General features: G+C 36.9%; 1 protein-coding gene across 1 annotated transcript; it reads right to left on the bottom strand.

The window, feature by feature from the left end:
• Nucleotides 1–3,555: 3,555 nt before the first annotated feature.
• Nucleotides 3,556–4,632, bottom strand: LOC129928403 (uncharacterized). The gene has a single exon (XM_056042646.1). It carries the CDS (start codon nucleotides 4,630–4,632, stop codon nucleotides 3,556–3,558), a length of 1,077 nt encoding a protein of 358 aa, XP_055898621.1.
• Between the last annotated feature and the right edge of the window lie 8,410 nt (nucleotides 4,633–13,042).

The raw sequence follows: 13,042 nt of genomic DNA, 5'->3' as shown, positions 1-13,042 counted from the left end.
TATTTTCATGTGCCAAAGTAAAACAACTATCTGCGCAAAGTGTAGTTCTTAAAATTTAATCTAGATCCTTTCGATCTTTTCTCATGTAAACATAGTAAACATGTCCTAGATTTATAAGATACTATACTTTCATAGAGTTGGGCAACTTTTTTTTTTGAGGGTCTTAAGTTTGTTTTAGGGCTACTATACATACGTTACTTTTCCAGTTAGCACCAAAGGAACATTTCTGCCAAGTTTTATCACGATTGGTCAAAAGGTTTTGATTTCTATTCGGCACACACATACATTCTACCTTATCGTATAGATAGTTCCTGCCGAGCAATATAGGTTTACGGAAATGAAATTTGAAAGTGTATTTGACATTTCTTCTTCTTCTAGCCAGCTTTATTGCTGCTGAGCTGTGAGCTCTTTTGCAGACTGTGCCAAGGAAAAAAAGTGTGCTGTTTTCTTCAGTTGTTCAGCACTGCCGTACAGAGTGTTGGTTATGTTGGGCTGTAGTGGAAGTAGGGTCTGCCTAAGGTGGATTAGGGAGGGGCATTCAAAGAGGATATGGTTTACGGTTTCAAAGGGGTGAGCGCAGTGTCTGCAAAGGGGGAGTTGTGTAGAGTTTATTTTGTTCAGGTTTTAATTTAATGATGGTGTGTGTCCTGTTGTTAGTTGAAAAATTGTAGATTGTTCTTTGCGGGGGAGGAAGTTAATACTGTCCAGTTTGTTAGGCGTAGTCATTTCTTTGTACATGGTATTTGACACAGTTAATCATCTTTTATGTTTTCAATAGTTTATAATAGTTATAATTTTTCCCACTCTTTACCAGTGGCGCCATTTAGATGAATTTCGTTCACCCACCCCCTTTAGTTTAGCTGGTGTATGGTGAAACGTTGAAGCTGTGATAGTAGGTTTAGGAACAAGGGATACAAGGAACAAAAAATGACCAGCGTTCTCAAACTGTGGGACGCCACCCCCTTACCTCTTTCTTTTGACGACGAGTGTTGGACTTCTACTTCGCGTATACTATGCAAAACAAACACAGACACACACACAATAACCAATATGTTTTTGTTTTACTATACAAAAAAAAGGCAAATTATCTTGCAATGTTAGGTGTGCTTTAAAATCTACATGTTAAAAACAATTTTTATATTTCACAAGTCAACGAAAGATAACAAAATGTTGTTTTTTTTATGCAATGTTATTGTTCTGAATTTCAAGTGGTCTAGTTGTTAGCTCTCTCACACTTTTTTGTTACATTCTTTAATATTAACAGTGCTAGAAACGAAGACTTTTTCAACTTTAGCTACAATATATTAATGCAATAAAATATGCATTCATGTAAAAGTTGTTCTGTTACAATTTCTTGAAAGATATATAAATGCCCAAATCATTTCCTTAATTTAACTGCATTCTAGATTTTTACAAACAAAAAAAAAAACCATTAAGTGTGATTGTGAGTATATGCATATGTATGTAAGTTTTTGTTTGGATTTATGGATGCCGAATGACAGTCTGTGGGATATATAGGTATATGCATATGTATGTAAGCTTTTGTGTGGATTTATGAATGCGGAATGACAGTCTGTGGGATATATAGGCATTCATATTTTTTAGTTTTACAGTAGTGGTTTTGTAATTGCAATTATATTTGACTTAATGGAATTATTTACATAAAATAAATGTTGTGCTTGTATTAGGGTGTATTTGAGGGACTGCGCCTTCAGAAGTCTCCGACACCTTGTTTTTGTAGATCTGTGAGTTACGTACAAGATAACTGTGTGTATATATCTTAGATGATTGTGTGTATATATTTATGTTTGGTATGTGGGTGCGGTCATGTATGTATTAGTGTGTAAATATTGGTGTGTATTTACCTTTATTCTTGGTTAGTTTTTCCTTTAGTTGTTGATATGCTAATCATTTTAACATTTTTCTGTCTCTGATGGTCTTAATAGTTATGTAGTATATCTTTGCTTTTAAATTGTAATTTTATTATTATTATTATTGTTGTAATTTTGTAAAGTAAGGGTTTGATCCATTGGAGGTGTTACATAGCACAAAAGGTTGGAGAGGCTCTTGGAGTTTTATTTCTACTAGAAGCTACTTGGAAAGAAATACTATATAAAAATTACTCACAGATATTTGTTCTAACAAAACTCAATGACCTCACGGTGTCAACTGGTGGAGATTAGTTGTCCCGAGACTTCATTGGGGAAAACAAATATCGTTAGACCAGACAATTTGTCAAGGATTAATCAGTCTTAGATTATGTTATAGTCCTCTGAACTCCTTATGAGCTCACTGCAATGCTGTTTGGCCTAAGTCCTGGGGTGACGACAAGTTAACATCTGGAAATCGTACCGGTCTGTCCATTTGTGAAGTTCCGCAACGTGATGTCCAGGAACATTGTTGATTAGCACAGCTTTAAGTGTTGAACATAAACATATCAGATCAATGGGACTTCAGGCTGATCTGTCAGCTGGTAAACGATCCAACAAAATCATTAACTAGGAATAATTTTGGATCTTCGATCTTGTAATGAACATGAAAAACTGTTAGGACCACTCGCTATGCTACTATTTACCAGATAACAGAACCCTGTATACACGAGCCTTCCTACAGTTTGAGAATGACTGAGTACCCACAACACACCATCCATAAAAACTTCTGCGTGTGTATGTATCCCAGAAATGTTGGACTTTACTAGTAAATCAAGACATTGCCCTTTAAAACTCCGAAGATCATGCATTTCGTGTGAGATGTAAGCCCATGTGGGAAAATAGGACAAGCAAATGAACGCAAGAACTATGTACAATTGTAAATGTTTGTAAAATGTTTTACATAATTCGGATGTTCCTTCAGAGTTGAAGATAGTTTACTTCCTAGTCCAAACATCCCGCAGGACGACGGGGGATGGCAGCGGGCAGGGTTTGAACCCTCGACCGTCGATAAATCCGAACGACAGTCCAGCGCGCAAACCGCACGACCAGGCAGCCAGCCAATTACTTTTGTACGCTATCAATACCTTCGTATATAATTAAATAATATTTGAAACAATTTGGATCTCGTACTCGTGGCACCGTCAGAGGCTTGAATGTACGATTTTTCTGATTGTAAGGTAATGTTCCCCTTTCAGACCTTGTGGTCTATAGGGCAGATGATGTGAAGGTCATCTGTTTCTTTGGCCCACGGTTAACGAGGGTGTCATGTGGCCAGCACAACTACCAACCGCCTTTACTTTTTCCCAACCAACGTCAGGTACCCATTAGAATTGGGTGTGCTCAGAAGCTCACGAAGATCCCGAAATTGAAAATCTCAGTCTTCACCAGGATTTGAACCCCGGACCTCGTTTCGGAAGCCAAGCACTTTACCGCTCAGTCACCGCGCCTCCACAAACCCATAGGAGGACGGTAAAGAAGAAGATGAAGCTAGAAAACCAAAAACTTTGAAAAGCTAAAGCCATTGATTAACATGCATGACTAGATTGACCTAGGGACACGACTCGGGGGTAATCATCTTTTTTGAAGCAACGTCTGTATTTTAATAAGATAAGATGAGATGATGCTAAGAATATGCCGTGTTGTTATTTAAACGTCTTCTACAAGACATGTCTTTAAAACATTTCCTGAATTTAGAGTTTAGCTTCCAGTACACAATAAAATTACAAGAACAGTTGAGCGTACTAAAAAAATCCGATAAATCCCACAAAAATCCGGATAAGTTTTTATATTTTCCAACGTTCATACCAGGGATGAGATGGTACGCTGCGATTTCCGCGTATCTTGGAACGTTGCAGGCAGTTAGAATCAGAGCCAGGCATATCACCATCCTGAGAAGTCTTCTTTCTTTGGAGGTCAAGCCCGTCTCTTTCTCCTCCTGTATTGGAGCCCCGCTAAGTTGATTCAGAGTTATGCCACCTGAATTTACCTTCCTGATCTTCGAGGATGTTTTCAGGGCAGAGATCATCCAGACGGTGCAGAATGTTAATATAAGTTGGGAAAGAAGCGATAAAGACACGGCCCCTACAGTGTCCACTATGATCTCTAGGCTAGCACTTTGTTCTGTAAAGCTCACAGTTAAGACCCATTTCTCGAAAAGAGTGCCGTTGGTGCCCATGGTGTACTGGAGCTCCCAGTCTAGTTTTTGCTGGATGTAAATTGGCGTGACGAGGCCAAGGAAGGCGATGTAGATGAGGACGACGACCACGACTGTGCGAGTTTTTGTGACGATCATCCCAACGTTGAATGGGAACACCACGCAGAGGCATCGCTCCACTGAGATGAAGGTGGTGACCCAGCAGGAGATGAAGAACCCGGCGTAGCGAACCCAGCCCAGGGTGTAAAACCCCATCACCCATAGGTCCACCTCGCAGTCCGGATACAGGTACTTCAGCAAGAAGCACAAACAGATGGACAGCTGGAGAGTCGTGACCAAAAAGTCCGTCATGGACAAGACGAAGACTAAGATGTTCATGCTGTTGGTCAACCCGAGCTTAAAAAGAATGACCATACACAGGAAGTTGGTGACCAGACCCACAGCAGACGTCGAGCCGTGTAATGGAATCGTTAACGAAAGCTCCAAAATTTTGATCAATTCATCGGAAATAAGATCCAAATTCTCAGAACTGTTATTGGCAGACATGTTGGATAAAGTTGTCAACTCTAGAATCGAAGTTACTCCCAAAGTATTCTCACATACCTCAAATTTAACTAACTTCTTCTAAATGTTTTTAAATAATATTTATTTCTTAACCTACTAATCTCCAAATGGCTTCGAAAACAAGAGAACAAGTCTTGTAATTAATGTCCAGATGTAAGTAACAACGTCCGAATCTGCTCTCCTTATTTATCTCCAGACTTGAAGAGCCAGTCTTCTTCTGCTAATTCGATTCATATGTTTAAGGACGCATTCATTGTATAATTCATTGTAAACACTCCTTTGAAGAGGTAGATATGCATATTGTTTACGTACGCAAGATGTCTGTTGATGGCAATGTTAAAAAAACAACATCTGTGCATTGGAAGGGCGCTAACTCACCAAGATTCACATTAACTTTTATCATATTAGATTAACTCTCTTCGTTTCACTTAAACACAGCTTCTCATGAATAAGAAAGATTTTTTTGCTGCATTTTTTGTACAAGAAGCAACTATAATAGCACGTGGCACGTTCTTCATTAAGCGTCCAGTGTTCCAACACATTTCTTCGTTAGTGTCTTCATATTTTTATTGGCCAATTATTGCTGCACATAAATAAGTAGGAAAAAACAACATACGAAGTTTTTACTTTATCAGATGACTAAAGTAGTGAAACATTGCCGTACATTGCCCTCTGACTGATTCATGATAATTGGATATAGCACAGACAGACAATGGTATTTTGTTTTTTTATCATGATTAGCTAGCCCTTGCTTCGAATAGGTAAATGAGGTACAGAGTTGTTGCCCTTGTTTAAGTTTGATTACACGTCCACCTGTAAGGAAAGACAGACACTATTTAGATATGTAACAGTAACTTGATAAAGAAGCAAACTGAACCAACATTTTTACATATACGCATTAAAGAATGGTCTGCTGTGATCTTCAATTTTCAAAATGAGACTATTTTAGTTTGTGTCGTTATATTGTTTTGCAAGTAGAAAGACACATGATATTTATGTACCTGCGCGATATTGAATTAATAAAGATTTAGTAACATTTAATTTATTTTACAAACTAAAAACGTTTCATCAGAACTGAATTTGAGATTAATTAAGAAAAAAAATCGCACAATTATAGCAATACATCTCAATACTATAATATGTCACACTTTTGGCATCTCGTTTTTAAGAAAAAAATACCACTTATACATTAATTGGTTAATTTTTTAATTGGTTCATGATTTGTGAATAAATGTGCGAAGTTTCAACTTAATCCAATAATGGGAAGTGGGAGAAATAACGTGTTCAAGATTTGTACCAGACAGAGAGACAGTTGAGTGAGTTTATAGAACTTTTTAAATTTTATTTTAAAGACAATTACGTAATATATATCTTTTTATAAGTTCCATTTTGTAACTGTTCCATTTCATCAAAACTAATCGGTAACGTTTACATGTTGATAGGTATAACTAGAAATTTACAAAGAGCCCGCTAAAGTCATTTTGCGTTTAGATCTAGCTGCAGAGAAACTGAACAGTTCTTCGGTGAAAGTCGATCATGTTCAAACTGTACTTAATGACTGAAGCAACTAGAATTATGTTGACTACGTCGTTTTTTTAGTGCATGTTTCTTTATTTTTTCTAATTTTTTTTTCTTCGAAAAGTGAACAACAAAAGAAAAAGATAGTGAGTGCTACGAAGGGAACATGAAACCCCCCAAAAAAGGGACGAAGGTATTTTTCTGTAAGTTCCCTGGACAAAGCTATGGGGGGCACACCTCACTACAGCTATTGGTTTAGTCTTCCAGCCTCATACTGTTAAGCGAATAAATAGTTGTTTTTTTAACTACGAAATTTTCTAAAAAAAAAATAGAATTCTCTTTCAGACCTTTCGATATGTAGAGGAGTTGATGTTAAGGTCATCAGTTTTTTTGCCAACGGTTAACGGGCAGGGTGTCATGTGGCCAGCACAGCGACCAACCGCCTTTACTTTCATCATTTAAAGTCTTCCCTAGAATGTATATGCAGGGATAATCATTGCAATTAATATCGCGCTCAACTCGGAGAAAATGCTATCCTTACATTAAGCATGCATTTACTGCTGAGATAAGGTTCTACCCTGTTTAAAACAGATACGTTTTTTTTTTGCTGAAAATACATAATTATGCATAGGATAAATATTTACCGGCTAGATTAAGTCGATGCCTGGAGTTTCTTTTGTCATTTTTATGCCTGAACAAGCACTTGAGTAATTCACATAGCAAAGACAAAAACTGGTTGTAGGACGGAAGAAATGGATTCAATTAGAGCAAATCAATAAAGTGGTTGGCCTAATAGGTTTTTGTCTCAATCTGCTTTAAGTGTAATGGTTGATAATCTCTAGCCACGTGATGTTTAATTGATAAGAAAACGTTTTACATGTAGATCATGACTTCTGCTGTGCACTGTGCATCACTTTATAACACTTTATATCTGTGAAGCACTTTATCTCATTTGTTTGTAAAATGTTTGTAAAATGTTTTACATAATTCGGATGTTCCTTCAGAGTTGAAGATAGTTTACTTCCTAGTCCAAACCTCCCGCAGGACGACGGGGGATGGGAGCGGGCAGGGTTTGAACGAACGACAGTCCAGCGTGCAAACCGCACGACCAGGCAGCTTAGAGATAAGGCCAGATCATAAAAAAAAAATTGAATTTAGAAATCTTTTATTAAAAAAAAATCATAGGACATATAAGAAATGAGGACACTAAAAAAAGTATATACTAAAATCAAATTATTAGTTGGCAGGTATAAAAGAAAGAGTGTGATCTTAAACTGCCTATGTTCGATCCTCTAGCCACTAATGCTATAACTTCACGGTTTTAGTACAAGCTAATTTAATGTGATTCTATTCACTTCACCACTTGTAAGACATTGTTAGCATTAAATTAGCACTTTTTTAGACCCTTATTATCACTTTTTAAGCACTTTTGAATTTTAAGAACTTCATAATTTTTTTTTTATTTAAATTGAAGATTTAATATTTATGTTTTGTTGCAGATGTATTTCGTTTCTTAAATTCTTAAAAGAATCTAGCATGCATTTAACTTTTTTTAAAAAATCCAATATACTGAAAAGACACGAAGTCATATCTAATTTTTAGCTAAAAAAAATTGTTTCAAAACTAGATCTGTATCATTTTCTTCAGCATTAAATTGGCAACTTTCAGGTTATTGATTTCTACTATTCTACCAGACCTGAACAGACATTTGTCTTCTATGTTCACGCAGATGTCAGTATCTTATTTGGTCTAGCCTGACGTGACATTGGATTCCATCCCATTGTGCTATCACAGGAAACAAAAAGGCAGACCGTTTAGCTAAGGTTGAAGAGTCTCTGAACCCACCGGAGGGGCCCAGAAAAATTTGAAAGTGCGCGTGCACGGATGTGTGAGTGGAACAGATCCAAGTGGAACTATAGTTGGGGTCACTGCTGTCCGGTCCAGAATGTCTGGGACAACATTAACACTAAACTATGACAGACGACTGTTTACTGTTTGAAAAAAAAAAGGTCAAGCGATATTGGCACCTCACGATCCTTTAACACTTCAATCCCAGATGTCGAGGCTGCCAATGTCGATGCGGTCAATGTCGAGGCTGTCACTGTCGAGGCTGCCAATGTCGAGGTTGCCAATGTCGAGGTTGCCAATGTCGAGGCTGCCAATGTCGATGCGGTCAATGTCGAGGCTGCCAATGTCGAGGTTGCCAATGTCGAGGTTGCCAATGTCGAGGCTGCCAATGTCGAGGCTGCCAGTGTCGAGGCTGCCAGTGTCGAGGTTGCCAATGTCGAGGCTGCCAATGTCGAGGCTGTCACTGTCGAGGCTGCCAATGTCGAGGCTGTCACTGTCGAGGCTGCCAATGTCGAGGCTGCCAGTGTCGAGGCTGCCAGTGTCGAGGCTGCCAATGTCGAGGCTGCCAATGTCGATGCTGCATAGATACAAAACGGTAGAACACGTCCTAGACGAAAGCATGGAACCCAATAACATTGTTAGGATGGTGTTGGAGGTCTGCATGTAGACATAGCTTGTTGGAACGGTCATGTCTCACTGTATGTGGAATAAAAGGTTTCAACATTCGCGAGGACTCCATATTAAGAGATTACTTTTTTTTGCAACTCATACTACCAATTATTTTATGCTACAAAAAAGATTACAAATTGGATTTTTCAGAGCCAAAAAAACATACACATTTTTTTTTCTACCTTTTCAAATGTAAAGCTAATTAACACTTTCTATATTCTGTACATCACAACCGTAATGTTACCTGGCTGGTTAGTTTTCCGCTATAGATGCAAATCTTTATTTCAATTTGAACAAGTACAACATTTAGAGCAACATTTGCGCCTCCCCTTTTCTTTATAATTATTTTTACTGTCTGTCGTATCTCATGACATTTATTCTTTGTGCTCAATTAGTTTAAAAATACGGTGGTATTAAAGGAAAACAAAATAAACAATTACACTGAAACAAAAAAAAAACAAAACATAATGATCTTATATAGTACTGTCACGTTGCCTATATAGTTATTATCTGTATTTCTATTATTATTATTACTATTATTTAATTTAACAAGCGAGCGTGTGAGAATTGAAAGAGAACTCTGATAATTTAAGAGTTACCTTTCTTTATTAGAGTTTATACTGTTGTAATAAAATGTAGACCTACATTGATTCGTTATTTTGCTCTAACTGATAAATATACCAGAATTCTAATTTAAGAAGAATAAATATACACTGTTTCTTATTCTCTAATTACCAATGTGTAATTATTTGAAACAATGAAATTCTTACAATTAACACAGTTTTTAATATATTATCCCTTGTAATAGCATATTGGCAATACATTGTTGTGGCACCATGCTCAATGAAACCCTTAGGGCCATTGTATCACTTCTGTTACCGTAGTGATACTATGTGACTACAATATGAATATTAAAGCAGTCTTAGATTTAATTTCGAATTCTGTTTTTAAAAGGGTTTATGTCTACTTACGTATATCTTTTTTAAACACTGCACCTGGAATATACAAAAGCAAGAGTAGATAATCACTGCTACCAGACGCACATAAAAGATTGGATAATTTAAACATGCGCTTAAGAAGCAGACCGCAGCGAGAAGACTGTCACGCTCCACGCCTTGACCGACTGACCAAACAGAAAGAGAGGCGGTCGATATAGTAAGAAAATAATTGCCCCATTATCATAGAAAGCATGTTATTCGTTGATTAATTAGGCTACATGGTATGTCTTTTAAATTTAATTCAAAGTCTTCAGCACCTCTTAAGGAGTCTACTCTCTTTTCTACAAATTCTGTGGAACCATTTTTTTTTTCTTCCAGTCGTTCCTATCTCTTTTGCCTGCCTCCCGAACTCCATTTCTCTCTTTCTCCCTCTCTCTATCTCCCTCTCTCTCCCTCTCTCTCTCTTTCTCTCTCCACCATCTCTCTCTTCCTCTCCATCTCTCTCTCCCTCTCTCTCTATCTCTCTCCCTCTCTCTCCCGGTCTCTCTCTCCCTCCCTCTCTCTCTCCTTCCATCTCTCTCCCTCTCTCTCTCCCCCATCTCTCTCCCTGTCTCTCTCTTTTTCTCTCCTTCTCTCTTTTTCTCTCCCTCTCTTTCTCCCTCTCTCTATCTCCCTCTCTCTCTCACTTTCTCTCTCCACCATCTCCCTCTCTCTTTCTCTCTCCCCCTGTCTCTCTTTCTCTCTCCCTCTCTCACATCTTCCAGTCCCTCTCTTTCTCCTGCTTTCCCTTTCTTATTTGGCTCTCTAGCTCTCTGTTTCTTTGCTTCTCTCTGTATCTCTCTCTCCCATTTCTCAATCTTTATATTTTATCATCATCCTTCTCTCTCTTCCACACTTTCTATCGCTCTCTCTCAACTCTCTCAAACTCCTTTTTTTTCTCTTTTTTTTAGCATTGCTCTCTCTCTCTCTCTTCAATCTTTGATCTTCTTTGATCTTCCATTGTTACTTTCATCCTGTTTGTTTTTTAAAAACAAAGTCTTAAAAAAAAAACTATTTTAAAAAGTGTATTCATTAAAAACGAAAGTAAAGAAATCAATATCTCATCTAATGAGTTGTTCTATTTTTAAAACGCCATCAAGAAGATTAAACAGTCAAAACTCTTTCATAAAATGAAGGCTGTTTTTTTTTTTGTAATGAGACAATTGTTTGTTTGCACTGATCATTATAAAATTAAGTTTAAACAAAGAATGGTATGAAGTGAAACAAAAATATAGGTATACATTTACTCTCCAATCTCAATTTACCGAATTTAACTTTCACTATTGTTAGGTTAAAAAAAAAAGTATTGACATGTTTATTTACAAAGTAGGGATTGCAAATGGTTTCAAGATTAAAATGTATACATTCTCACTTAGAAGATATAATTTGGCAATATTATGTATATATATATATATATATATATATATATATAGAAGTCTAGATTTAGAAGATGAATTGACTTATAAGTTTCGAACGTTCGTTTAAAAGTAAAGATTATTACGATTTATTTTAGACGGCATTCAACGACAGAGGATAGTAGCGGACAAGATTCGAATTCTTGGACAATCGTGACGACAATCCGAAGCACATATTACATGACCAGTCAGCTATTCTGACTTCATTTATGCAAAAAGACGTTTTTCATAAAAAAACAAACTTCTATATAGGTCAGGGAATAAGCTTTATGTTGGTTAGGGAGCCAACAATGAAGAACATCCCCCCCTCCCCTTTATGTGTGGTCAGAGAACTCAGATCACCTGCCTCTGGGTTCACGGTTTTATTGACGTGTAGCAGGTCAGAACGAAGACGAAAGCCTGGGCATTAGCTGTGAGTGGAACAAAAGCTGGCTGCTTCCTCTGCCACAGAACCAAATGCCACCTTTAAAGCTGGGAATTTCTCTCCAGAATAGGGCTCCACGGTCACACTAAAAAAGGAGTTTACCAGATGAACCAAAGGAAGGAGGCTTGAGAGATGATCTGTGTGATTATATGTGACCAAGTATCTGCTAAATAATCTGTGAGAATATATGTGATAAAACGTGACGGATTATCCGTGGGATGTATATATTGATTAATATTTCTTTTACTACATTGCAACGATTTTTACATTTCTAATTTGGCTCGCATGAAATATTAACGCAGTGTCACAGATTAGCTGACTGATCGTATCACAGATCTTCTCACAACGTGGCTCACAGATCGTTAGTTATAAATATCGTATTTGTGTAGAGACTAGGTGTCGATTATTCTTTTCGAGTAATTTGTGCTGGGAAAAAAAGAAACGACGCTTTCTTCTGGAGCGCTACGACATATTTTTTTATGACGTCAATTTTGCTGTACTTTCTGGTCTTGGCATCTCGCCATTTTGTACGTAAATAGGTACCTTTCTTTTGGTCCTATATGAGCTTCTGCTCATACATTACAGGCAAGACGCATTTTTAATGCTTTGGGCATTTTCTTTTCGGTAGGACTGTTTTCCCCCTTGTTAGGTTGACTTTTGTTTTATATCTATATATTCTAAGTGCAATCTCTTCGTACTTTAAGTTTGGACGCTAATGTTATGTTGTTTATTTTTATGGTGTACCAGTAAGGAATTGTTAAGTCAGTTTTGGGAGTGCTAATGTTGATGTCATTGTGAAAGATTTGATGTTCTTAGTTCTTGCCAGAGTCGTTGTCACTGTTAATAGTCCTTGTTGATACTGCTATTGTCAGCGTCAGGGTTCCATTGTTGTTAATTGTAAAACTTAGTATAACAATCAACGTGAAGCAACTAGACAGAGACTGCATGAGGCATTACTCTAATATCCAGTTGAAAATTTCTTCTATTCGATTTTGGAAAAGGCGGATACATTTTTTTTTTAAATTGTTGTAACATTAATGTTCAAGTGATAAACATATTAATTCTAGATCTCTATATAAATAGTATATATAATATGTTTTGAAACTGATAATTAGAATTTTTATTTTTCTTGTTTACACAATGACTTCTAGTAGCTCCGACTTTCTACACAGAAGAGTAGACAGTGTAGGGAAGATAGTGCTCAACCGGAACCAGAACTTTTTTGGTAACATTTAATTTCTAATGAAGTATTTAAAGACTAGAATTAGATGAGACAAGGTTGTATCCAGGATAAATCAGTTCATTGTGTCTACAAGTTTCAAGCTTCATGTTCAGTCTACTTTTTATATTATACTTAAACTTGAATTCTATTGTGTTCAGTGTATTATCTCTCAAATTTATGATTTCAACTTTGAAAATCAAATGTTCCTGTTACGAAAGAAGAGTTCTTTTGGCTCCTCACCAATACTTGAATTCTCATTTGGTCTTCAGATTTAACTTCTACATAAACCAAGACTAAGACTACTACTACAACGAAGGAC

The sequence above is a fragment of the Biomphalaria glabrata genome, chromosome 9 (genome assembly GCF_947242115.1).
Source record: "Biomphalaria glabrata chromosome 9, xgBioGlab47.1, whole genome shotgun sequence".
Taxonomy (NCBI): Eukaryota; Metazoa; Mollusca; class Gastropoda; family Planorbidae; genus Biomphalaria; species Biomphalaria glabrata.
This window is presented reverse-complemented; position numbering and strand designations above follow the sequence as displayed.

Excerpts from the sequence above, each read along its gene's own strand:
- LOC129928403 (XM_056042646.1), bottom strand. The coding sequence starts at position 4,632 with ATGTCTGCCAATAACAGTTCTGAGAATTTGGATCTTATTTCCGATGAA.